At 42.3% G+C, this 23,259-nt stretch overlaps 1 protein-coding gene across 1 annotated transcript; it reads right to left on the bottom strand.

The window, feature by feature from the left end:
* Positions 1-3,368: 3,368 nt before the first annotated feature.
* LOC105929954 (ral guanine nucleotide dissociation stimulator-like 1) lies at positions 3,369-19,696 on the bottom strand. Its single transcript, XM_021319186.2, has 17 exons — positions 19,263-19,696; positions 16,410-16,699; positions 15,679-15,723; positions 15,383-15,585; positions 15,099-15,256; positions 14,763-15,008; positions 13,815-13,918; positions 13,392-13,467; positions 11,206-11,277; positions 10,639-10,725; positions 9,609-9,641; positions 9,145-9,266; positions 8,823-8,909; positions 7,533-7,662; positions 6,878-7,177; positions 5,103-5,217; positions 3,369-5,022 (listed from the first exon to the last, which is right to left on the bottom strand). The coding sequence occupies exons 1-17, from the start codon at positions 19,284-19,286 to the stop codon at positions 4,883-4,885; spliced, it is 2,232 nt and encodes a 743-aa protein (XP_021174861.2). The 5' UTR covers positions 19,287-19,696; the 3' UTR covers positions 3,369-4,882.
* Positions 19,697-23,259: the final 3,563 nt, after the last annotated feature.

The raw sequence follows: 23,259 nt of genomic DNA, 5'->3' as shown, positions 1-23,259 counted from the left end.
AGCTGAGCTGTTGATGAGCAGTGGAGCATGGTGAGGCCGGTTCTTCCTGAAGTCGACGATGATTTCCTTCGTCTTCTCCACGTTCAGGATCAGGCTGTTGTCTCTGCACCAGCCCACCAGCTGCTCCACCTCCTCTCTGTAGTCCTGGTCGTTGTCGTCTCTGATCAGGCCCACCACCGTTGTGTCGTCCGCAAACTTCACGATGTGATTGGTGGTGAACCTGGGGACGCAGTCCCCAGGACTACAACAGGACTAAGAACTGGCATGGAGAACAGGCAGAGTAACTGCAAGAAAACAACGGGCATATAGTAACAAGACGATCCAATGGAGAGCAAAATAAACATACACTGAAAGAGGGGAGAGAAATGACAGTCAAACCAGAAGAGCTAATGGGGATGCAGCTGAAGGAGAGCGAATGCAGAGCAGCTGGCAGTGGCAGGGTGACAGCAGAGGAAAGCAAAAACAGAAAGAAGCTCATTGAGGCATCTAACAGAAATAATCTAAGTACAAACAGAAGAATAATCTGACAAGGGAAAAAAACTATCACAAGGGAACAAACTGATTAGGCCACACCAGACTAACAATAATGAGCAGAGAAGAAATAATTAAGGCAAGGTCTAACAAGATAACGATCAAAATGAAAACATATCAAATCAAAACACCAGCTGATCGTGACATTTTTGGAATCTGACCAATATTTGAACACATCCGAGCTATTTGAATAAATTTACTGGTTAAAGACCTGCTGCATTCATAATTCCTTTTTTTGGCCTAGACCTGTAGTAAGTTGTGTCTACCACTGCTTTTGTTTAGTGCTTAGTTTACCAACTGAAGGTGAGCGAATTACCTCTCCATTAAACATAACTCAAAAGCTTTGACGATCACGACACAATATTTAGTTAATAAATAACAAACCTGTTGAGGCAAACTTTAATTTTCCAGAATAAATTCACTTTTTTGTGTGATTTTTCACAAGTTCTAAGCTCTATCAGAGTGTGATGTGGCCATGTTGTGATGACAGGTGTGCACCGGTAGGGGGCAGTGAAGTGTCACTAACACAGAAACGCAGCACTTTCTGTCTAAGGCCAGGTACAATCATGGGGAAAAAGCACATTTGCATAATCTAACACAGACATTATATAATTTAGAAAACTAATGGTAATAGTATTGATAAATACATTTACCATTTAATGATTTTATGTAGTGTTATTATAAAATGACGCAATTCCAAAAACACGAGTAAAAACGTTTTTTACATATAAGGATATATTAAAAATGCTCCTGTCTTTACCGGGTCTTGAAATGAATGAACATCTAATAAAATGTCTTAAATTTAAAAAAAAAAAAAAACAAAACAAAAAAAAACACCAGTTTCTACCCTGTCTTTACAAAAATGAATCCAAAATGTCCAACAAGCACACACTTACACTGCAAGAACTTAAAGATGCTGATTTGTGTAATATTTCATTGCAGTTAAAAAAGAAGTTTTGGAACATCCAAATATTTTTCATAACCATTATCAAAAACTTGTTACGCATATTATTTTCAAACTGCCATTTAACTCTAGAATACCTTGTATACTGAGGAGCTCATGGTAGGCATAAGGACAACAGGGTACCCAGAAACTGGGGCTGTATACATGTATATGCATATTTTATGCTTACTGGGTTATGTTTGAGAAGATTCTCAGTCATCCAGATCATGATCAAACCAACAAAGGTTAAAAGATTAAACAACTGGACTTCTACTCTGAAGCTGAACACGTTTCGCTTCCCATCCAGAAAGCTTTCTCAATTCAAAATGTCTGGAGTAGTGTGGAGTTGCAAGCTTTAAAGACCTGCAGGCCTCAATTGAGCTTAGATTCATGTGAATTTGGATGAGAATCTACCCACTGAGGAAAATGGAGATGATGGTGAACTTCAGGAGAAAATCTCCTACACTACCTCCCCTCACTATCCTCAACAACACTGTGTCTACTATGGATTGCTTCCGGTTTCCAAGAACAACCCCTTTCTCAGACCTGGTTCTCACACATAGACACTGTTCAGAAGAAGGCCCAGCAGAGACTGGGCTTGCTGCGGCAACTCAACAAGTACAGTCCCGCCTCCCACAGGAGCTGCTGCTCAGCTTTTACACTGCCATCAGTCAGTCCGTTTTGTGCACATCCATCACACTGTGGTTTGGCTAATCAACAAAATAAGACTGGTCCAAACGGCAATGAAGAATCAGGTCTGCTGAGACGATCAGCAGGGCTGACCTTCCCTCCATCCAGAACTTCCACAGGTTTAGGGGGACAAAAGGGTAGCTAACTACTCTGCAGACCCCACACACCCTGGAGACAAACTGTTTAGACTTTTTCTCGCAGGTTGGCACTACAGAGCGGTATTTGCAAAAACCTGCAGGCACAGAGAAATTTTAAACCCCAGGTCCTCACTCTGATAATAAACATATCACATCACTACAAGCTGCCTTTCTATTTTGCTTTTCCTCTTTAAAGGTCTTTCTCTTGAACAACTAACATGTCTGTATAAAAAATAATGTAATTTCTGTATAAATGTCACCTTTTTTAATGATGTTTTAATCCATATTTTAAATCAAGAAATCTCGCCAGTGGTATGTTAACCACTATCGATTAGGGAGAACCAAAGAAAAATTGTGTGGTGATCTGAATTTTCTTTTTGATCTGCCTGAACCTTAAAATGCATTATTCTAAGAGTTGGCAGCCTGTGCTGACAATTTATTACAGTGTGGATGCTGTTACAGAGTGAAGAAAGTTAATTTTAATATCAGTAAGATGTTTAAATAAAGTTTTAAGACGCACAGAGCAATTTAAAAGGAAATTGTTATTTACATGTCTGTGGTTCATTGTTCCTTTTGAAAGAATAAGAACAAGACTTGCCACCCAGTGGCAAATTAAAAATTGGAAAAAAATTTCATTCAACAAAGAAGTTTGCAAAGGAAGAGGAAATGAGACAGGCATATCTAAAGAGATAATAAATCAATGTGTATCAATGTGTCAAAATGATTATCAATTTTGAAAAAAAAATTTTTACTTTCATATATTATTTATCTTTGCTGATGTGCTTGAAGTCTTTAATGTCGGAAGGCCTCCTTGCCATCCCCCTAATCTTTCACGCTCACCTGAGATTCAACATCAGATTCAAGTAAAAGACTTTGGCTGGACCCTTCCAAAATGTTATTACTTCCTGTCGGAAGAAACACTAAAATGTTAAAATGTATTTAAAATAAATTGGCTAGGACTATGAATAATTTTCGGTTTAACTGCATACAAATTAAAAGATAACTAGAGGTAAATACTGTAAAGACAAGACAACATTTCTCTGTAATTACCAATACAGTCAAACCCAGCTGGAAAAAATGTTTTTTTATTATTAGAATTATTAGAGGTTTTAATACATCCTGGTAATGAAGATCAAATGAATCTAAAAACAGTTTGTTTCTGCCGTCATTTTACATCTGAAACATCTTCAGTAATGAAAAGCACAACAAGACCACAGGTTTTACAGGAGAGAAAGAAAAAAAAGCCGCATGGCTTCAGGTGTCATGTGGAGAATCACGTTACAGAGAAGACTGTTTTCTAGAAGCAGCTTCTGTGGGAAGAGGATGTCAGAGAGAAAACAAGTTCATTCTCATCCCATAAAGGCCGTTTCTTCCCTCGGGTAAACATCTCCACTTCCAGACTCCCTAAGAAAAGAAACTCGTGATTTAACAAAGTTGGTTTACAGTCTGTAGTTCTTCCTTGCTGCTTCTTTCTAAAACTAAAAGTTCCCAACGACTGGGGCGACTTTCTGAAAGATTTTATCAAGATAATCAGTGGCTAAACGTTTTCGCACAATTTCCATCCAGGTTTCGTGGATCATTTTTGTTCAGCACATTTTTTTTAAAAACACAGCGTCAACTTTTTAAACATTCTTAGCGTTTATCAGAAAAAAAACAAGACATTTCTAAAGTAACAACAGCATTAACGGGAACATTTTAAACAGTGCGTTAGGATTTTTCTCAAGCATTTTTCTTCCATTTGAGAGATAAGTTAAGTGGCGAGTCATCGAGATGTGTTCATTGAACAAAAGGTGCAGTTAAAGTGAATCAGAACAAAATAAATACAATTATAAAAATCTCGAGTCGTAAAAATCTAAAGACAAACGGACACAAAAAAAAAAAAAAAAAAAACACAGATAAGGAACCTTTTTGTTTTCCATTCTGGTGCACAGATCTAGCACATCAGCTCCGGAACGTCAACGCGTTGCTGCCGCCGTCACGAGCCACGCACAGGAATGCCATCCTTCCGGTCGGGGCTGCCAGCCGCTCACGGCAACCATCACATCAGTGCCAAGGGAGCGTCTCTGGAAGATCCTGGGTGCTCGGTGGTCCCTGGGGGAACATCCTTCTCACCCGCCTCTCAGATGGCTCCTACCCAGCGACGCTTCTCAACCCATCCTCGGTTTAAGTCCTGATGCCTTCAGATGGCACTCAGCTGATCAACAGCGCCCGGCGCGGTTGGGAAATGCTCGATCCCTTCTTTACGTTGGTGCCAAAATATGACACGTGCTGCTGGAAGAAGGGTGTGTTCCTACATGCTTTCATGAGAAGTGGCAGTGACACTAAATCAGCGTTCACAACAAACCTCCGTGGCCCTTCAGCCGCGTGTTCCAACAGGAAGCAGTTTGACGAGAGAGTTTTAGGTTCCGTCATTAAAGTGCTTTTGTCTAAATCTCTTTTTTTTTTGCTTCCTTCAGCGCATCCTGTTTTCATCCCTTTTGGTACAAACAGACGACCCGTAGAGCACGGTGCACCTTTATGAGTCAAAGCCCATTTTGCGGGAATATGCCGTCGGCTCTGGACCTCTTGCAGGACAGAGTCCTCACTTTGTGTACCGACCGAGGCTGGCGGTTGGCCTCAGCGGTTTCTTCTGGTGCTTGTGGTACTTGCGCAGGACGAAGTCAAAATTCGCTGTTGTGGACATAGCATAGAAGACGTTGGCTTTGTCCGGTACAAGCAGCTCTGAAGGCAGAAAACACAGGAAGGAGGGTTATTACTGTGTTATTCCTTTATTGTGTACTGAAGCACTATCATGGACTGACCTCTCTGCTGCGAGATGATCTGCGACAGGGTGAAGTCCTGCGGGTTCATGTTCTCCAGGTGATGCTTCTCCAAAGCCCTCTGAATCACCTGAGCAGTTTTGTCCTGGCTGGTCAGCTACGTGACACAAAGAATCACAAACACACCCTAATGAGTCCAGGAAACTGAGCTTTGAAATTCTGACATTCCGTCTTGTCACTGTGCGCGACGCGTTTTAGCATGCCGCCGCGCTGCTGCGGTAATTCCAGTCCCACCGCATCTTCCCACCATGATCCGTGCGGCTGCTTCTCTTCTGAAGCGTCCAACCATTGGTAGAATTTCCCTACTTGTCGGAAAGTGATGCATCCCAACTGACCTCTGGCGTTTGCAACTACTGTTAAGATGAGTAACCATGCAAGCAGTAGGGCTGGGCAATAAATCGAGATTTTTAAAAACATCTGGGGGGTTCTAAAAAATATTTAAGAAGAGACTATATCATTTTTATCAAGGTCTATGTTGCATTAGAATTATATTTTTTATGTATTCCAGTAGGTTACTTTTCAGCCGTTTGCCATATTTGTCTACAGCTGTTTGTTGAAAATTGTTCCCGTGAGACATTTGGGACAAAGCTTTGTTTCAGAGACGTCTTTTTATAATTACTATATGACAAGAAAAGAATATTGGGATAAATATCGTATATCAGCATTCATCCTAAAAATATTGAGATATTATTTTCGGTCATAATAACCTAGCCCGAGTAAGAAGTTAGTCACGAATGTAAAATACCTAATTGAAGTTTGTAAAACCAAACCAAAGCTGAGTAAAATGTTTCTACATCCTCAAGAACTAAAAAGATGTTGCCCAGAGCACGACTGTTAGTATTTACATCCACTTTCAAATGATAACAGAAATATCTTTAGCAATTTAGATAGATAAGGTTAGACTCATCCCACAGACACAGCAGCACTATCAGGAAAACAGCCTTCTCTATTTTAACGTGGCATCAGAAACGTCAAATAGACTCTACACAGCCTTCCTACCATGTGGGGAAGGAGACTGCAGGCAGGACGGTAGCAGTGTTGAAGTGCCTGGCGCTATTCTGGATCTTTTCCAGTGGACGCGAGTTTCTCTACCTCATACAACGAACTTCAGCTTTTCATGTTTTCAACCAGATTGTCAACAAGAAGTCTCGCCAGTGCTATGTTAACAACTATTGATTAGAAAGCACCGAGAGATTGGCTGACCGGCATCTCCAGAGTGATCAGCCCTAACCTTTGACCGCCTGGTTGGACACTAAAGGTTGATCTTTTTCAAACCTGGGATACTAATGTTCTAAAAGCAGGTGGTGCTGACAATAATCTACAGTAGGGATGCCGTCACTGACTAAGGACCGCAAAAAAGGTTATTTTTGCTGTCAGTAAGGAGTTCAATTAAAGTCTTAGGAAGCACAAAGCGATTTAAAAAGTAAATTATTATTTACATGTGAAGACATGTCTGTGGTCTGTTGCTCATTTGAAAATGGTGAGAAAGAGCAAGACTTTAGAAAGATTACAGGAAGGCTGTACAGCAAAGGTGATCTGTTGTATCTTTTTGAGCTTTAGCCTCTGACAGGTAACATGCTGGAGTTTGAAATGTTGGCAGCCTTTTAGAAATCTCAGAGTGAAGGTAGAGATCTACACCTCTTTTGTGTTCAGAACATCTTTCCTTCAAAACCCTCCTCTCAGCAGAATTAGGTTCTTTTTGGGGGTTTTTTGTTGTTGTTTTTTTTTGTTTTTTTTACAACCTGAACAAAACTCACCAGGATGCTTTTGTACATGTTGCCGTTGTCGTGGCCCAGGTCCACGCTGACCCTGATGATGCAGGAGTCGGAGCCCTGGCGGTTATACATGGGCAGGGACGTCATGGAGATGGAGCGCTTGTGATGGGAGGCCAGGTGAACGCCGGCGCCGGCCAACTCCGCCGAGCCGAGGTCCGCGCTGCAGTCGGAGGAGGAACCAGAGGGAGAGGGAGACTCTGAAGAGGAGGCGGCCAAGGGGCAGGGGGAGGACGACGAGGAACAGAAGGCCTCGGATACGTTGTTGTAAGAGCTGTGAAAGGACTATAGAGGAGAGGCAGAGAGATGAATACTCCTGTGAGAATGTTGATCAGTGAAGGAAGACGCTAATACTGAAGCTGTATAATATTAAACTCTTCTGTTGTTCTACTGCACATTTTGAAAAGTCTTATGTGTGCTTCCCGGTTTAACAAATTTCACCAATTAGAAAGAGACAAGTGGCGTGTTTGCTTGAGGACAAGTGATGGTTGTTGTGAGCACAGAGAGCGTTTTGTTGAAGGCACAGCAAGACAAAGACCATCACTGTTAGCCCGAGTGACAAAAGGACGGATAGAAGTCAGAGACAATGGGGTTTCATACAGGGACAAAGACGCGCTCGCGCACAAAGCCGGTTGGTTACCTGTAGTTGGATGGAACAAGATGAGTTCGGGGAAGAAAGATCTTCCATCTCAGATCCACTGGATCCAGAAGACAAAAGGCTGATCTGGTCAGCGGGGAGTTTCTTAGAGTTCTCGCTGGCTGACCGGAATCTGTGGGTGAGATCTTCAGTGAGAATGCTACACCAAACTAATTTAACTATATGATTATGTCAGATTTATACCATATTACTCCAGATTTTACTCTGCATTTTATCATTACCGTCTGAATCTCAATTGACATTCTAACCAGTCTATCTTACTGTGAACTCAGCGCTGAGCTGTGTGAACAGTGTATCCACTGCAGGTTTGAATAAGCAAACAGAGCCACGGCACATTGCTGAACTAGTCACACCTCTTGAACCGTTTTGCATTTGAACAACCACAAAGCCTCAATGTATTTTACCGAGCTTTTAGGGTGTAGACGAAGACAAAGCAGAGCATCGTGGTGAAGCGGAAGGAATTTAATGTATGGTTTTTACAAATGAAATGCAAAAAACTTTGGTGCGCATTTGAGTTCAACCCCTTCTTCTCTCATACCCCTAAACAAAAAGCACTCAAACCATCCACCCTAAGGAGTCTCCTATTCAGTAAGTACGTTCAACCTGGGTGAAATGTACACCTCTGATGTTTGTTTATGAGAACTTTGATGAGAAACTGTGATATGAAGTCCAAGGACAACAACGGGAAAACTGTCGGTTGTGCAGCGCACAGATCTGGAATTTGTGTGGTGGTCATTTTAAAAGAACGGCAAAAGAAGTCCCGTTTAACTTTTAGGAAAAAAAACGTATGCAGCCTTTTGGCCTACATGCAAAGCACATGCGCGGTGTAAACATAACTCTGCAAATCACCCTGGACACACCACCCCCACAGCAAAACATGGTGGTGGCAGTATCACGATGTGGCCATGCTTTACAGCAGCAGGGTGATGCAAAAGAGAGGAAAATTGATAGAAGCTGCAACAGACTTGAGACTGAGGCGTCGCTTCCTCTTCCCGCAGGACAATAAGCAGAGCTACAATCTGAACAGGAAGAAATGTCATCTTCTAGGTGTGTAGAACGAGTAAAGACAAACTGTAGAAGAGTTTTAAAACTCCCATCAACTTTGCATTCGTCTACTCCTTTCTGGTGGTACATAGGATCTCCTAAATGTGCATAATGGCATATTAATGGCATGTGCATTGTAGGCTGTGGTCGTAATGAGTCAAAGCTTCAAAAAAAAGTCGAAGGGTATTGTGCTTTGTGCTTTGCTTTGCAAGGCAGTGTGATACTCACAAGGAGAGTTTCTTGAGAGAGCGGTTGCTCCAGAACGGCGGGGAGCAAGCGTCGACCGGAGGCTCGAGCTCCCTGGACATTTCGTAGCTGCAACAGCAAAACAAGAAATTACTTCAGTTGTTATGGTGAACTACAGGTGCACCGAGGAAAACTCCAGCTCTCGGTGTTGATTTTGTCATCAGGCATGTTTAGTTCTCTGGGGGGGAGGGGGGATCCTTGATTTGAAACTCTAAATTAAGCATCCTGCCCTCATTTATGCTTTTGGAGAGAGAGAGAGAAAAGGTCTCTGTGATGCAGATGCATGTGTGATGTTTGGGCTCACCTCTCCTGATCCGTGAGCAGCTTGTCTCCGTGCAGCCAAGCAGCGATGTTGGGATGATCGGGGAGGTTGTACTGGGAACAGGACGCCTGCAGCAAACGGATCTGGGACAGGACGTCAAACTCCTACATGGGAAAGAGAAATGTTGACGGGTAAACAACGAAACCAGGGCGAAACGGGCTGCTGGACGTAACGTTGCATAATCTTCCTGGAGCAACAAGGTTGCAGTAGCACCACTCGAGTTCGAGAAAGTCACACGAGAACCCAGGCTTAGAATACGAAGGCGGGTTTATGTTTAACTTTCTGTTTACACTGACAACACATATCTACTCTATACCCTCATCCAGCATGTAGAGCACAGGAATATATCACACCAACAGACTTTTTTTTTTCTTTTGCTTGTTAAAAAAAAAAGGTCAAATAAAGAAGATTCCATACAAGGTTATTATATAATAGGAACCACTTACCCTCCTCCTCTTCTCAAAGTTTATAAGTCCACCCTGTTGAAAGAGTTGATTATTAGTACTTTCATTTATTACATGAATCAATGATTAATTAGGCAGAAGAAAGTCATACTAAGCTGTATTTTCCCCATTTTAACATTGGCAGCTTTCTTGAACAAGTCTGCTGTGTTTTCACATGTCTTTAGGGTCACTTGTTTAAACATGGATTTTTAAACCAGTTGTGTTACTTGTTTGAAAAAAAAAATTATTCTTTCTTAAATTGTTTTATGTTGGGAAAAAAGGAGTTTTCCCTCTTCTGATTGTAAATGAAAAACAGGCGCTTCCTCAGCAACATAACTGCAGCTTGTTCTTGGACTAGATGCGGCTGAAAGTCCTTTAAATCAGATAGTGTGGAGCAATTTTTCACTCTAACTGGCTTTGGTATTTAATTTACTTCTAAAAGGCAGCACTAAAAAGCACTGGTCACCCAGTAAGAAACACAAAAATCAATTTTTGTTTCCCCCAATGATTAAATACTATTTTTGACTCTGTACAAATAAAAACCTCCTCAGTTTCTACAACAGAGAGCGAGACGTCAGCCGATAACAGGAAGGCTGAGTGACTTCTAGATGTCGGGGGTGTTCTGTTGCGGTTCCTTCTGGTTCTTGTGGAACATGCTGGGACTGGAAATGCCTTTGCAGTTAGTGTAAGATTTTGCTCTCGAGGGCATACACGAAGAAAACTGATGTTTACATTCATTAATGCCAACCATAAAAACTGGTAATAAAAAGATGCTTAAAAACAGCCTAAAATATAAACTCCCAAATTAGTTTTGCCAAAAAAAAAAAAACTAAATCCTGGAATTTTATGCTCCTGCTTCCTCACATACTTCATTATTGCCTCTGCTCCAGGAAAGTAATGGGAATCGGCTAAAACTGGCTAAGGGAGGAGATCGGATCTTGGCCAAAGGACTCTGATAGGAGCAGCTCTTGTTTGATCTGCCCGATGAACCCTTCAGATATTCCAGCATAAATGTTAACAAATGATTTTTTACCTCTGTGGTGTCCGGCAGAGCCGTGTCCAACATGGTGAGGACGGTCAGGTAGGTGCCCAGGTAAGGAACGACTCCACTGGAGATACTCTGCAAACAAACCCATTAAAGTTACAGCAGCAGGTAGTTTATTTTCCACTTATCTAAAGTCAGTTTGGCTCTTTTTTTTTTCTGTTTGGATTTTACGCTCACAGATCAAAACATGACAATGTTCACACGGCGCTGAAGCCAGTCAGCAGAACTGCAGGCTCATATTACAGCCCAGGAGAATGTGCATACGGCTCATAAAAAGACCCCCGTCTGGTCTATTATTACTGACCTATAATCCTATTGACCTGGCGCCATTTGAAGCCTGCTCAGCGCCGAGCGCAGCTAAAAATAGGTTCAATTCCCAGCCGTGCCAGAGAGGGAAATCTACACTCGTGGGGCTTTTGGAGGTGTATATTATGAGAGGGATTTGCATGAGTCTTATGCCACATATGAAAATGACTCCAAGATAAAAGGCCAAACTCTGTGATATGGGGCACCATGCTCTTTTTTTTATCATTATCATATTGAGACATAGCTTACCATCTGCCTGGGGAGATGACACTTCTTGTTTAACTTTGGAGAAACATTATCCCCATTTGCTTGGCCTCCATCCTGTTGATGACAATCAAAGCTGTGGTCAGTTTAAGGTTAGACGCTGTTACACCGGCAACGGAAGAGCTTTTATTACACATTAGCTAGAATATCCTGCTTAACAGTTGTTGCTGTTTCTCAAAAGGCTTAATGTTCAATCCTCTTCAGCCTTCTTGTCCATAAAGGTTTAGGTATGTTATATAGTATAAGCGATGGCGTTTGCATAGCTGATAAGTCCGACAGATGAAATTAAAGAGTGTTTGTTGCCCCAACAATACCGTCTGTTGATTGGGGGAAATGAACACTAGCTGTTTAGCTGTTGGGTACAGACAGTGCAACGGGATCTGATGACTTTAGGGTTCTTTATTGGAGCGGGACAAAAGGCGTCTGTGACGCAGTTCCCCAAAGACAGCTACAGAGAGAGGAAGGAGCAGGGAACACGGTGTTCTCGAGGCCCCTTGTTTGCTGTTAATAACCAGTCAAACATTTCTGCAAACATTAACTCAAGACGGAACATTTTAAGATTAAACGAGTGCCACGCGTGTTTAAGGTGGGACAACCTTTGCCTCCATCCTGATTCCTTTGTACCACTTTTGGTTGTTCAAGACCCAAACCTGTAGCTCTGGCTTCGGTTCTTTATATTCGACCAGGTCAGATTTGATCAGAGACTTCATTTACATCCCTTTGAAGGATTTCCACCTTACCCAGCACTTCTACGAGGGAATTATACACTTTGCTCAATGCCATGCAAAATGATTCATACCTCACATTTCATGTTACAACTAAAAATCTTTCACAAATAGAAAAACGATTATTATAAAAAGAAATGATTTTTATTCAACTCTATCAGAGGAAAGGGAGCTGAAAACAATTGTAGATTTCGTGCTATGCTGTGAATGCTGATTGCTGGTTATTGCATATTGGACAGATCAGTTAATGGTAATCCATAAATTGAAACTACAGGAACGTTTTATCGAACACTGTATTGTTGACAGAAACTTCAGTTCAAATCTGACATCATGCAATATAAATTTTTTTTTTCAATCTACCTTTGCTCTTTTGTCCAGCCCAGACCTATGCTGGTTGTCTCATATGTCAATGTGGCTTGTAGATTGAAATGGAAGATAAGATGAGACAGGGACTGATACCACTCTTTGCTAAAGGAAATTGAGCAAATAGGCATTTCTAACCAAAAATTTAAAAAAAAGGCTTCAAAGTGGTTCTATACAGATGTTCTATCTAGCCATTGGCGACTGTCGTTAAAGCTAGGATTAGCTTGTGGTTGCCACATGAAGGAGCCCTCCAATGACTGTCGGCCAATAATACAGATCGTAAAGCTTTGCAAGTGATTAATGTTAGTATTCTGTTGATTTTCTGTTGCTATCATTCATGACATCAGCCAACAACAACAACATAATCAATGATGTCAAATATTTAAGACTTTTCTTTATTGATACGATCTAAAGACAAAAAAAAAAAAAATTAAATCTCAAGTTAAATCAATATTGAAAAAGCTCCCATTTCCCCCCATCATGGCTGATGAGCCGTAATACCAGTGCTCACTGGTATTACCGTCCAGACTGTTTAACGTCTGGACTGGAGTTTTCTCCTGCTGGACTGGGCAGAGAGTGGCACAGCGCTGCCCAGTCCCTGTTCCTGTACACTGATGATCAGGTGCCTGAAAAAAGGCAACTACACTTTTTTCAGGGACAAATTCAGCAGTTTTGAAATAGTTTCCTCTGGGAAAAACAAAAACTCGCACCATCCATCACTACAATTTACTCTAATCGAGGCAGCGCTGTTTTAAGATGCAATAATTGCGATTCTTGTGTTTTAAATTAAACCAATTCAGACTCTGCAATAAATTAAATCATATAATACAGTTTTCATTTTTAAAACAATATTTGCGTAAAAACCATAAAATGTAAAATGTTTTTGTTTTTCAATCATGGCTATCAAAATGTGACAATCTCATACCAGCCCGTTACTAAATCAGCCATTTCTGTGTCCATATACGAAAAGGTGCAGCTCAGTGTGTGTGTGTGTGTGTGTGTGTGTGTGTGTGTGTGTGTGTGTGTGTGTGTGTGTGTGTGTGTGTGTGTGTGTGTGTGTGTGTGTGTGTGTGTTTTCCTCACCTCCACTCTGTAGGCTAGAACACAGTTCTCATCAGGGAAGGTCTCACAGAGATTATCGAACGCAGCCATGCTGTCTCTGCAAACAGGGACAAAGACAACATGAAGAGGGCGGCATCAGGTGTTTTAAACATTACCCGCAGTAAATGTTCCTAAAGGTTTACATATTTTAACTTGCATGCGTGGTAAGCAGTTTAGAGGAAGTTATGCATCAGCTGCTCGCGAACTTTCCACTCAGTTCATGGCCTGAACTAGAATACGAGTTATCAACCAAGCTTTTGCTGACTCGTTCAATCAAGAGTGTCAAGGAACTGCACTTGTTGGTAGGTAGGTGTCCTCATTAAATGAAAATTATTCGCAACCCTAGAGTCAGAACGACACTAGCCTTAGAAACAAGCAAAAAAAAAAAGAGGGAGTCAACCCCACCTGCTAACAGCTGCCCAGGTCTTCCTCAGTCTGTAAACGGCATTGGAGTGCAGAGCGGAAAGGATCGCCTTGAGGGAGGAGAAGTTCTTCAAGCGACGACATTCCTGCAAAAATAAATAGTTTGCGTTCAGTGGCTTCCCTTCGTTTCAATGTGCTCCAACTCTGACGAGGCAGGGGTTGGTATGAGATCTTCACGGCACGACACGACACAGGAAGAAAAAATGCTAAATCTTCATAGAGCACGCACGAATATTTCCAATACAAATTTTTAGAACAGGATGTGATTTGCCTTTTTTTTTTAAACAAAAAAAGGAATAATTATTCATTCCGCTGCATGTGAACCATGTCGACATAGCTTTAAGTACCTCATCTGCAACATTCGTTTTTGATTTTGATGCACCAATTTCAGTAAAACTCCAGAATAAAGCAGTTTTAAAGTGCTTTTTGTGCAGAATATTAGAGCTTTTTGTCCTTCTGATCTTTCTGGAGTAACAGGTGGAGCAGGCTTATATTGGCTGGTTAATTGGGCGGCCAGTCGACCCCAGTGGCTAGCCTGCAGTCTGCGGCTTAACAGACAAAGCGCAGCCAGAAATATTTCCAAAGAGTGGGATCTGTCCTTGTACGCAGGGGCACCATGTAATTCCTGTCTTTCAGCCACCTGCCCGGCAGTGCCCAGGAACAGGTAGGGGAGGGGCGGTGCTGCTGTGCTACGCTGTGTTCCACACAGCTGTGAAAACTCCAGGTACTCTGAAACTTTGGCTGATGTCTCAGAAGGATGCGTTGTGTTCAAGTGTTAGAGCAAACATGCTCATTTCCAACACCTGCCCATAGAAATTATGAGGGTTTTTTTCAAGCCTTAGCATACCTTGATGCCAGAAACCAGCCCAGGTCTGAATCAGGCGCGATGACTAAGTAAAGCTCCTCTATCACCTGCCGACTGAAACCCACCTTGGCCACTTTGATCCACTTCTCAATGATGCGGGCCCTCTGGGCCGGATTCCCAGGAGGGGTCCAGGAGGAGCCGGACACGGGTTCTGCGGGAGGCTGGGAGAGCAGCGACACGATCACCCTGTTGGTCACAGCGTTGAACTGCGCGATGGTGGCCCGGATGGTGGGGGACATGTTTTCCTTCTTGTCTCTCTGGGACCACACGCAGCCCAGACACTGGTAGGGCACCACTTTGACAAACAGGGCCTGAAAACGTGACGGACGGCCACAGTCAGCCTTCAAGCATCAGACAGGAAAGATTTAGAAATGAACCGTGAAGAACAGCCAGTGACGCACGGAGTCCATTCGAGTGAGCTGCTCCGCAACGGCCGTGGCAGAGAAATCCATGATGCCGCCCTGGTCCAGAGGGCTTTCGCATCCTGAGTCCTCACTAGCCGACTCCTCCTCACCGTGCTCAGGACCAGCAGCAACAGAACAAGCACTGGCCGACGCTCCTGAAACAAAGAGCACTGACATTAATGGGGATTTCAGCAGTTTCCAACCACAATGTTAGCGTTACCGTCAGCAACGCCGACGGTACGACTGTAATCAAAGGCCGTGCGGTGGAGTAAAGGGCTCACCTTCTTCTTTCTGGAACCTTTTGAGCAGCTCGTCGGCTTGTCCCGCCAGGGAGCAGAAGTTTGGCTGGCTGTGCATGCCGCCATGCACGGCGGAGCTGATCCTCAGGTGATCCAGCAGCAGGCGGAGGGCCGGGTGCAGCGGAGGGTCCCTGAGGTCCTCGCTGTACTCGTCCAACCATGTCTGCACAAAGGTCAACAGAGGGCTGGGAAGGGAGAGGGGCACAGCGGAACAAACGTTACCTCTTAGGCATAAAAACGACAACTTGGACGTGTATCCTGTAATGGCAGACTCTTACCTTTTGTAGTAATCAGCGCTGTCCAGGTCTGAAGAGGCGCTGTCTCTGTAAGCAAAAAAATAAATAAATCAACAGTTCGCCTCTTCTTTTCGTCTTCAAATCTTTTAATTCTTATTTGTGGCTGCCTCGCCGCAGAGCTGCTCCTTAACATTGAATCCAGCCAACCATGCTGACTATGCTGACTGTGCATAATTGCTGTTGCTGGGAGCTTCCAGCTAATGAGCACCTGCTTGGCCTTTTATTACATCAAAGCCATGGTGAGATGCTCCATCAGTGGGAACATCAAATACAAGACTCCTTCCAAAACGTGACTGCTCTGCACGAATAAACAAAAGATGTTTTCCATAATTAACTCCAATAAAAATGGATTTATGCCTCCTTCGTCATGGAAGATGACTGAAAAGGTTGGCTTATAGGAGGATCCATATCCTTTGAATGTTTTTTTTAATTTCTCGGTAAGTCTCTAGCAGCTTTGCACATTTGAAGACTTAAAGTGTCGCCTTTTTTTTGTAGGCCAAGCTCAGCCAGGCTGGATCCGTCAACTGCAAGTGTGTTTAAAAGTTGTTGCACTAACATGTTTGCATGTAGCTACCTGATGTGCTCCAGCGCCAGCACAAAGAAATGGAAACTAAATGATTTAAATGTTTCATCATCAATACGAATAATTGAATGGAAGCCATTGCAGGGCAGGCAGCAGCCAGTTTAGAGCTGTATAAGGTAAGCGGCTGTACCTCTGGAAGAGCAGCTCTATCAGCGTCGTGGTGCTGGCGAAGGTCCGGTACGTGGAGAGGAAGATCCTGCTGTAGTCTGGCTCCTGGCTGCCGCTGTCCAGCAGGTGCCGTATGAGCAGGTCCAGGGTGGCAGCCTTCAGACGCCGCACCTTGCACGTGCGGTACTGGACGAAACCGGAGCAGGGGGTCACGTCGCCAGGCGCGGATGAGCAGGGGACCGGTTCCCGCCGCAACGTGACCCCGTACACGGCGCCATCCTCCTTCTCCTCACCCCACTCCTGCACTGGATTCTGGGGAGAGAAAAAAATAAATAAAACATCCAAGTCGGTTAAAAAAAAACAAAAAAAAAAACATTTGATTGTAATATAGTGTGACCGTCAGCCTCTAAAAGCTAAAAGATAAAGAGTCACAGGTACAAATATAGATCACGATATGTTTGCAGATACAACAGAAGGGCCATAGGATGAGCCAAACAAACGGGTGACACAGCTGCCCACTGAGACTTAGCACTGATCCCTCATAAACCTACAGCCACTATGTAATATTTACGCCTGCTAACAGCCACCATCTACAGCGACGGCACAAACAGGTTACCGTGTGATGATCACAGTAATTATCTCAGGTCCAGCTGACGCAGACAGAAGGAACAGATATGAATCTGGACTTCCAAAAGGAAAATATTACTGTGTGTCTGGGTTTTCTTTTTTCTTAGGTTTTGGTCTGTCTTTACAATTTCCTTGCGGCCCTGATCTTTCCAAGAATCCCAGCTCTACTCGTCAGTGTTTATGGAGAAATAAAAAGGAAAATAAAAAGGCAGGCAAATCAAAGAAAAAAAAAACTGGTTTCCAGTGTATTCAGTCCTGCCACTATGAGGCCTTACTAAGAAAAGAAGAACGCACATTGGATGCCTGCGGCTGTTGGTACAACAGCAGCGGCCGTTTCTCTCCGAATTAAATCCTCTTTTCATAACATCAAACAATGGGTTAGGGTTTGTTTGTTTTCTGCGAGAGCTTTTCCGATCATTTTCACAGCCAAAGCCCCTGCAGTGTTCTTAAAAGCGCTCGAAGGGACACTGGGGAACCGGTTTTATCAGATGCAAAAACAAAGCGCCAGATTCAGGCTCTCAGCCTATCACGCTTTAACATGAAAACAGTTGCGCAACGCCAATCTTTCGATGAGTTGCTTTTCCCGATACACTGTAAAGACTAACTCTAGAAAGGAGGACATTTCAGCCATTCAACTTATTCAAATTCAAAACCAAGCATATTAGTTTGCAAATGGAATGTTCAACAATGGTCACACTCTAAGAAAATAAGCTACTTTATTTCATTTTACCTCAACTAAACATTTTAGTTAGAATTTAAGTGAAGAACGGTATGGTGGCCGTGTTTTTATGGGTTGTATTAAGATAATATATAAGCTCGGTGAAAGTTAAAAACTGAAGAATCCAGGTTGAGGGAGTTTCTCTTGAGTTTAAAACTTATACAGAAAACCTGTTGAGCTGCAGCATCTGCCAGCCAGCGTCACAAAAAACGTTGTTGCTTGCGTATCGCTGCAGAAGTGAGCACATATGACTCAGCAGAGTTACAGGTCTGATGGTCAGGTGTTTAAAAAAACAGTTTCAATAAAGAGAAATCAATCAGAGATGGATGCAAAGGGTTTATATGGCCTAGTTTCACAAAGTTCAGCCTGAGTTGGTGCCACTTATATGTTAATATATTCATCTCAAACATGTTTTACAGACCAGTATTAAGGTGCACCTTTTTCCCGCCTTTTGTTTCTCCCAAAGCAACCGAAGATTGGAGCAAAGATATATTTTACTAAGAGATGCATAAAGGGGGGGGGCTTAATATTTCCTACAAAAACTGTTTGTCAGCAGTTTGGCAAGACATAGCGTTAAACATGTTTATCAGAGCGAGCCCAACGCTCAAGCAAAGTGAACCCCTGCTTAGTGTTTTCGGCAGAGGGCAGGAATTTTTACACAGAATAGTCAGATTGAAATCTGTTTATCAAGAATAAAACATGTTTCAAATTCCCTCTTAGGCTTTCAACGGAGTGAATTTCGGTCATATATTAAAAATATTGTATTTGTTGCAAATTTAAACAAACAGACAAATGTGTTAGTCATACTAATTGTTATAGTTCAAAATGTATGGTAACAGAACCCCATGCTACGAGATTGATCGTTTCTGCTGCTGGTGTCTGTGCTGGGACCACATTTCATGCATAATGTTTGTAAACTGATTTTAATTAATAACTTCCAGTTTAACCGGCAACTTATCAGAACCATTAACGTCTAACACTTTGAGTCAATTCAGATGAAATACTAAGCAATCCCATTTAAGAACTGTAAAAACTCAACTCAGCTCTGCTTTTAGGGTAAAGGTTTCAAGAAATTTGCAGCGCTTGTGCCGCCCCCTTACAAGATTTCACCCTGAGTGGTGAGCCATAATCCTCACGTTAAAACCAGTCCCCATTGTTTGTGGACACAGCTCTTTTTTCCTAGTTCTACCAAATCTGTGTACAATTGATTATTTTATCATTTATATATTCATCAATTATTAATAAATGACACCTTTTAAAACATTTTATCCCATGTGGTATAAAAGGGGAAAAAAGGTAATCTGACATAAATGCTAATTAATAACAAAAAACATCTTATTGTATAGTTAATTTAAGAAAATCATTTTTAAACTGTTAAATGTGCAAATTTTAAGAAAAGACGCATTAGTGGTGCTGTTGTGAGCTTAACCAAATGTGGCCCCCGATATCCAGCTCTGCTGAGGGGCCAATTAAAAGTAACATTGTTGAAATTAAAGGTGAAATCTTCGCGGCGCATCAAGCCCAACTCACCATGGTCAGCTCCCATTTCCCCATCTCGTCTGCTCGGCTCAAGGAGCGCAGCTCTCCATCTTAACAGCAACTTCAGGTAAAGTTCACTTCCAACTTGCGAAACTGAAATGCCCGTTAAAAGTTGCCTCGTTCTCCTCCAGAAAAATGTCCAAAAACATGAGCATCAAATGTGTCCGGTCTGATCGCGGTGCTGAAATGTCCAGCGTTTTCCTACATGTTGCCGCCTCATATAAACGGGTCGGGCTGGTTGTCCTGACGGCGGTTTGCGCCAGATCCTTTGGACTGTCCCCGCCTGTCTGCAGCTGAGTGTGGCGGTCTGACAGCACCGGTTCCCGGCCGCTGGGAGCTCTCCTCTGTGACGGGAGACGGCAGAGAAACCCGTCCGCCCGTCCTTATGTGGGAGGTGACCCTCCTGGGCCTGAGGGGAGGCGTGTCTCTGCCTGTCTGCGTCTCGACGTGCGTCAGAATGCTTTCATTTCCATTTAGCCACGATTTTCTTTCATCTATTCACTACATGAGTGTTAAATATTTCACAATAATACTCATAGTTAATTGGTTTGTAATTTTTTAAATAGCTTTACAAATCTTGAGCTAGTCCAGAATTCTGCAGAATTCTGAATGCTTCTATAGGCTTTGACTACTGGATAATATACTGACCATATTTCCTCATTCCTCTTGATAGTTGATACACTTCCTCTCTCCTAGCCAAAGCAACCGAAGAAGCTATTGCTGCCACTTTTTATCTTTGGGATTCTACAACTGGCTCAGAGCTCATTGGTTCAACTGTGTTTCTCACACAGATGAAGATGAAGTCACCAAAGGAGCTACCGCCGCTACTCTACTGTTTCTTTAAAGTAGAAAGTACTCCTGGATCAGTGCTTTTGTGCTCTTTTTTGTGCGTCCGCTCTGTCATCGTTCCCTAGCCGGCCGTGCCAGATGGCCTTTCACACTGAGCCTGGTTCTCCTGGGGGTTTCTTCCTGTTAAAGGGGAGTTTTCCTCTCCACTGTCACCACATGTATGCTCGGTCAGGGTGATTGACTGCATGCGGTCTGCTGGATGTCCTTGCATAGCTTTTACTAATTTGAAAATTAAAATGAACTTTCTTGTTTGATAATTAGGGTCAAATTGGAATGTAACTGACTTTGGATCAGTCCATATGATTGGATTGAATTGACTGTATATTTCCGTACATGAACTGGATGGCTTTTTTTTTTTTTTTTTTTTTTTTGCGTGTTTGTTTGTTTGTTTTGTTTTGTTGAATTGATTTATATTTTATTCACGTAAAAATGGCTATAGGCAAAATAAATAAGTGAAATAAAATGATTAAATTTCACATCCTAAAATAATAGCGACGTTAAAAACATTAATCCTGCCATAATTTATAGCATTAAAATATTATGCTTTACACGGACAATTAGAACTCCATCAGGACTGACCCTCCCTCCGTTCATCACCTGTCCAGGTCCAGAGCCAGTAAAAGGCCAGCTAACATAGTGCTCATGGCTAGGTGACACTTTCTATGCCGTGTCTCTGAAGAACACCTTCCAGCCAAGGGTGGCAGCTGCTATTCTTTAAACAACTAAGCATGTTTGCACTATCACGGTAGGCCTTACCTCTTGTGTGTACATATATAAATTTACATTTGTGTGTGTTCTCTCGTACTGCTCTTGTCCTTACTTTATCCCTGTAAAGTGCTTTGCTACACACTGTAGTCTGCTGTTAGTGACTGAACTTTAATCACGACGCGAGCGTTGGAAACCAAAGCCCAATTCCATGTTTGTATCCACAAAGTTGCCAAATAAAGTTGATTCTGATGACTAAACACAAGCCCGCAAGAGAAGACGCGTTACTGAGCGCCTCCATATCTCTTTTAAAAAAAAGAGGAAAATGCATGTGACAGTCTGATGAAGTGATGTTCAACACTGATTTGAAGACAGCAGCTCGTGTGTGAGATCACGGGAACAGCAGGTTACGGCCATTTCATAAATTCCACAGACTTACTGTGGATCAATGCATTTTCAAACAGTAATGGCAAAACATTTGATTGGGCTGAGAACAGGAAGGGGAGAGGGCAAAAAGCCATTCTTCCCGTCAACCCATTCTGTCCTATGATTGAAAGGAAAACCAGGAGTTCCTTAAACTTGCATTAATTTTATTGATAATAAAGTGTTGAACTAGGTCACCTCATTTATGATCAGATGAGTGTGGGTTTATTGTCTCATACTAGAACCCCCCTGTATGACCACAATCATGCCCACCTTACCTAGAAAGTGGGAAACAAACTGGACTGTCCAGTAAAAGATACTGCTTCTTTTGCGCTTTTGAATATTTTCTGGGCTTCTCGTTCTAATGGAACATTCAACAAAAGCGTTGCAATTAGTGCAGCGAGTTACACTGAATGAGCGAATTTGAGCCGGTCTAGTCCTTGTGCATATTGTGACGCACATTTCTTTTGCAGTGACAAGTGTGAAAGATATGTCTCAGTTATGTCACAGTTAACATACCATCTCAGCTCATTTTCTGTCTAAAATCTCAATGCGGTTCGTGTTACTACCTTCCACCTCACAGTAGCGTCACTGTTGTGTAGATTCTGATGCTGCTGCTGGGTGTGGCTCACCAAAGTTATTTTTATTTTCTATTGTTGTTGTCGTGTTTCCCAGGTCCTGGGTCCATGTGACGCAGTGAACTGAAAGTTGCACCTAAATTCAACATGTCATGTCTTTGATTCCAGTGCAGTGACTTTAAGCCGTTTAGATTTTTCACACGTTGTCACGTTCCACCCTTAGCAAAAAGTACTTGAAGTGAATTCTACTAAGTATACTTAAGCATAAGCTTAAACCTTAGTATTGATGTACTTAGTCTTAGAGTTCTGTTTATATTTTTCAGTATCAGTCAAGTACTCCCCTATACTTTTGCTAAGTATATGAAATATAGTTTACAAAAAGTAAACATCAAGTCCACTGCCTTATTTTAAGCATGAAATAAGTATGCTCGTAGTACACTTGAATAAAGTACTTTTTGCTTACGGCAGCCATGAATGTCAATGTATTTTCGTGGGATTTCATACAAAGGACACAGAGAAAAAGCGGCGCATTAAATGTTGAAGTTGGAGGAAAAGAAGACATAGTCTTCAAATACGTTACGAATAAAACCGAGATTAGTGTGGCAGGGATTTGCGTTCAGCCCCCTTTACTCTGATAACCATAAATAAAATGCAGTGCGCCCAATTGCCTCTAGAGGTCACCTAATTAGTAAATAGCTTTGGAATGTCAGAGAACAAACAGCATCAGGAAGACCAGTGGAGGTCAGCTCTACAGCTGTTCAGGAAAACTCATTGCTCAGGTATTGCAACCTACCGATCTCCAAGTGCGATCTCTAAATGCCATCTCTAACTTTCAACTGTGCAAGGCTTTTGAGAAACAATTTACCATCCAGCCTTGAAAATGGCAACGCTAGGTCAGAGGTCTCTCATCGGAACATCCTTCAACCAGAACAACCCCCGTACATCCTTTCAGCTGTCATCAGGCCGATTGCTCTAAAAAAAAATGTCCCACTGGTGCCACGGCGTTCTCATGAATAATTAATTGTACATAAAATTCATAGATATCCAGCATTTGGACTTCGGACTGAGGAATTCAAAGACTTTGAAGGAGGGCCGACAAACAATAGGGTCCATCAGTGAGGAATGCAGACAGGCAGTTCCTTATCACTGGAGCACAAGATCTGAATACCTGTTGAAAGTTTTAACATTTGTTGGCCTCTTGACAAGCACCTCTTGCGAGGAGGAATCGGTCGCACTCTTAAAAAAAACTACTTCACAAAATGTCAGCAGCAGCTTCACTGGGTTTGGTCTGAAACAGCAGGCAGCTTTTGGCTCAGTAGGCCAAACTGTTTCAAAGAAGTCTTTACTTCTTTTAGCAAGAAAGCAAGACAATTATTTAAAGCTCATATATATATACATGACTGTCTCAGAAAATTTGAATATTGTGATAAAGT

The sequence above is a fragment of the Fundulus heteroclitus genome, chromosome 16, assembly GCF_011125445.2.
Source record: "Fundulus heteroclitus isolate FHET01 chromosome 16, MU-UCD_Fhet_4.1, whole genome shotgun sequence".
Lineage (NCBI taxonomy): Eukaryota > Metazoa > Chordata > Actinopteri > Cyprinodontiformes > Fundulidae > Fundulus > Fundulus heteroclitus.
Note: the sequence above shows the minus strand (reverse complement) of the source record. Positions and strands in the feature narration are given on the sequence as shown.

What these genes read in the sequence shown, in the direction of transcription:
- LOC105929954 (XM_021319186.2), bottom strand. Translation starts at nt 19,286, where the DNA reads ATGGGGAAATGGGAGCTGACCATG. An exon ending in AGCTCACTCGAATGGACTCC is followed by an intron (nt 15,009 to 15,098) that starts GTGCGTCACTGG and finishes TCACGTTTTCAG; the next exon opens with GCCCTGTTTGTCAAAGTGGT. An exon ending in TTCTAGCCTACAGAGTGGAG is followed by an intron (nt 11,278 to 13,391) that starts GTGAGGAAAACA and finishes TGTCATCAACAG; the next exon opens with GATGGAGGCCAAGCAAATGG.